The sequence below is a fragment of the Sapajus apella genome, unplaced genomic scaffold (assembly GCF_009761245.1).
Source record: "Sapajus apella isolate SASKATOON/1434 unplaced genomic scaffold, GSC_monkey_1.0 scaffold3, whole genome shotgun sequence".
NCBI classification, from domain to species: domain Eukaryota; kingdom Metazoa; phylum Chordata; class Mammalia; order Primates; family Cebidae; genus Sapajus; species Sapajus apella.
This window is the reverse complement of record NW_022436943.1, coordinates 9,367,298-9,370,025: the sequence shown is the minus strand read 5'-3', so window position 1 is coordinate 9,370,025 and position 2,728 is coordinate 9,367,298. Positions and strand designations below refer to the sequence as shown.

General features: G+C 40.2%; 1 protein-coding gene across 3 annotated transcripts in view; it reads left to right on the top strand.

Moving 5' to 3' along the window:
- SLC26A7 (solute carrier family 26 member 7) overlaps positions 1 to 2,728 on the top strand; it is a 193,189-nt gene that overhangs the window by 183,732 nt on the left and 6,729 nt on the right. For all 3 annotated transcript variants that reach the window (XM_032249456.1, XM_032249457.1, XM_032249452.1), the window contains exon 16: positions 495 to 595. In XM_032249456.1, coding sequence (XP_032105347.1) covers positions 495 to 595 — 101 coding nt within the window. The remainder of the gene's footprint in view (positions 1 to 494; positions 596 to 2,728) is intronic.

The window sequence follows — 2,728 nt, the reverse complement described above, 5'->3', positions numbered from 1 at the left end:
TTTTTTTTTTTTTTTTTTTTTTTTTTTTTTTTTTTTTTAAGTATTGATTCCAAAATTGTATAGGCTCCCAGCACCACCAAACAGGGCTCTGCTCTGGGCATACCTATCACGGACACTGTGATATTGTGGAAAACATACTATTCAGAATGTCTAGAGACTTTGCTTTTTGTCTATGTTTAGTACTATCTTGCCAGATATCCTTTCAAAAGCATTTAAATTTGCTGAACCTCAGTTTGTCCACATATGAAATCATGCTGGTAATTAACCTATTTTGTCTTCTTCTTTGAGTCATGTCATAGCCACCGAAATCGCATTCAAGTAATACAAAATCAGAGAGTTCAGAAATAATAATTTACTAAAAAGTGTAAAAATTAAATGTGTTCAGAATTAGTGTTGTTAAACATGAGGTCACTGTTACCCTCCCACCAGTCAACAAATCAGCAGCAGAAATCTCTTAGAATTCTCCCTAACTCGAGTCTCTGTTTCTCCTACAGAAGAAGCTTTACAGTCCTGCCCTAATGAGAAGTATTCTTTAATCCTGGATTGCAGTGGATTTACCTTTTTTGACTATTCTGGAGTCTCCATGCTTGTTGAGGTATTTACGGAGCTTGTGTTTCTAACTGTTCCTTCCCTTCTGTTCAGTAACAGGGGTTTTCACCAGTTTCTCTCTCAACTGCAGAGTCTTGAGCCTGCTTATTGCAATACTCACCTCACCGCATTACTTGCAAAGGACGTAGAACTTTATGCCTCCCACCACTGTAGATTTGTTTTCAGGAGATCCTATTCAGCTCCTAGCTGTATGTATGTTTGAGGGTCAGAGATAAGGATATCTGTGTGGGGTAGTCAGAGAGAACAGAGCATAGACTTGAGATACAGGGAGCATAGGATCTCCTAGGCATCAATTTACCAGGATTCTAGAAAGGAAAAAGCCCCTTTAGAGCACAGGCTGCATAAGCCTTGGTGATGGCAGGAGATTTTGTCTCACATCACAGTTGGGTGCAGTTCGGCCTAATACCATTCCTGGTCTCACACACAGCGCCCAATGCAGGGGCTTTTCTCTGTTCTCTCAGGCAATGGTGCCTCTTTTTCTACCCTATGATCTCCATGTGGTCTCCATATTCCAGGTATGCAAAAAAATAAAACTATTTATTGCTTTAAAATTGACGTAGCCTAGAAACCCCATTTCCACAGATGGAAGAACACCTAATTTCGCCCATTCACAGAAAACTCAGATACTTCCAAGATTTTTTTCTCCTCCTTTTTTTTTTTTTTTTTTGAAGTAAATACTAAGTAAAAAGGGAATTCATCTCCTTTCTGATTTGCTTTTGTTCTTTCCCCCAATGCCCTGATTGGTGGTGCTGGGATGTCTTGAGGGTGGGGCAGCGTCTGTTCCTGGGTTTCGTCAGTCCTCTGCCCGCTTCTGAGCATTTGAATTGGCTCACCTCGTCTTCAGGTGTTTACTTCTGAGAAGTTTTCTTACTCAGGCCACCTAGAGCCTCCCTGTGTGGCTTGACATTGAGTCAAATACTTAATTTAAACCTTCTGGAAATTTCTGGAGCTGTTTCCTCACCCATTGATCTCTCCCTGAACTCTGGTTCTGTCTTTGCAGCTCAAGGAAGCTGCATTTTTCTTGGGTCCCCATTGTCATGCCAGGGCCCAGAAACTGCTTTGTGGCAGACTGCCACGATCAGAGGGCTCACCCCATTTTTTCTCCCTTTCTCAGGAAACACAGAACAGGGTTTCCTGAGAAACGGTGTTTAGACAATCGGGCAGGTGCTGATTGTCTAAACACTGTTGTTGTATATTTTTCTCCAGTTGTGCACTTCTTTGTGGAGATGGGATAGTCTTACATTAGTTACATTACACATCATGATCAGAAAGTGGAAACTAGACATTGACTTTTTAAGAGTTGAGATCAGTATCCTTGAAAAGATCTCATGTTATGGACTTGGATTGTTTTCTTGTGGTGTGGCATACCTTGTGTCTCTATTCATTTTTATCTTAAATTTACTTCGAAATGTCCAGCCCTTCAAACTCAAGATAGTACAAAGGTCAACATTAGTGTTGCTCTCCTATGAAGATATGAGTGGGAGTGTGTGGAGGGGAATTGCATAGTATGTGGGAATCTCAGCACAGTCCCAGCTGCATCATACTAGCTGAGGTGTGGAGGAAATCAACTCACTTGTCTGGATCTCAGTTTATTTTGTAAAAATGAGGCAGCAATTTTGTTTCTGAATTAGCAGATATTTCAAAAATAAATAAATTGTTTAAAACAATTGAAGTTTAAGTATCAGAGGCCTGAAATCTAGTGGCTATTTTTAGCAAGTTGCTCTTTTCCCCTATGTAATATGTTTTTATTTTCTTGTGATTCACTATAAAACCTTTGCACAACTGGACATAGGATTCAACCTGAATACTTCATATATTCGTCCGACTGAACCTAAATTGTAAACACGCGGTTCCTCTTCACAGGAGGGCTTCTTGTATTTGGCATTTTTATTTACTCTGTGTTGCTAAAATCTAAGAGTCTCTCAAAATTAAGGCTCTTCTGGGTGCTCATTGAAAATGCAGTCTTCTGGGTCCTGATTCTGATCTAGAAGCTTAATTTTAAACGCCCATAGGTGATTCTGATGCAGGGGATTCAGGGATCCTATTTTGAGAAACATTAGACTAGGATTGTGTGTGTGTGTGTGTGTGTGTGTGTGTGTGTGTGTGTGTGTGTGTGTGT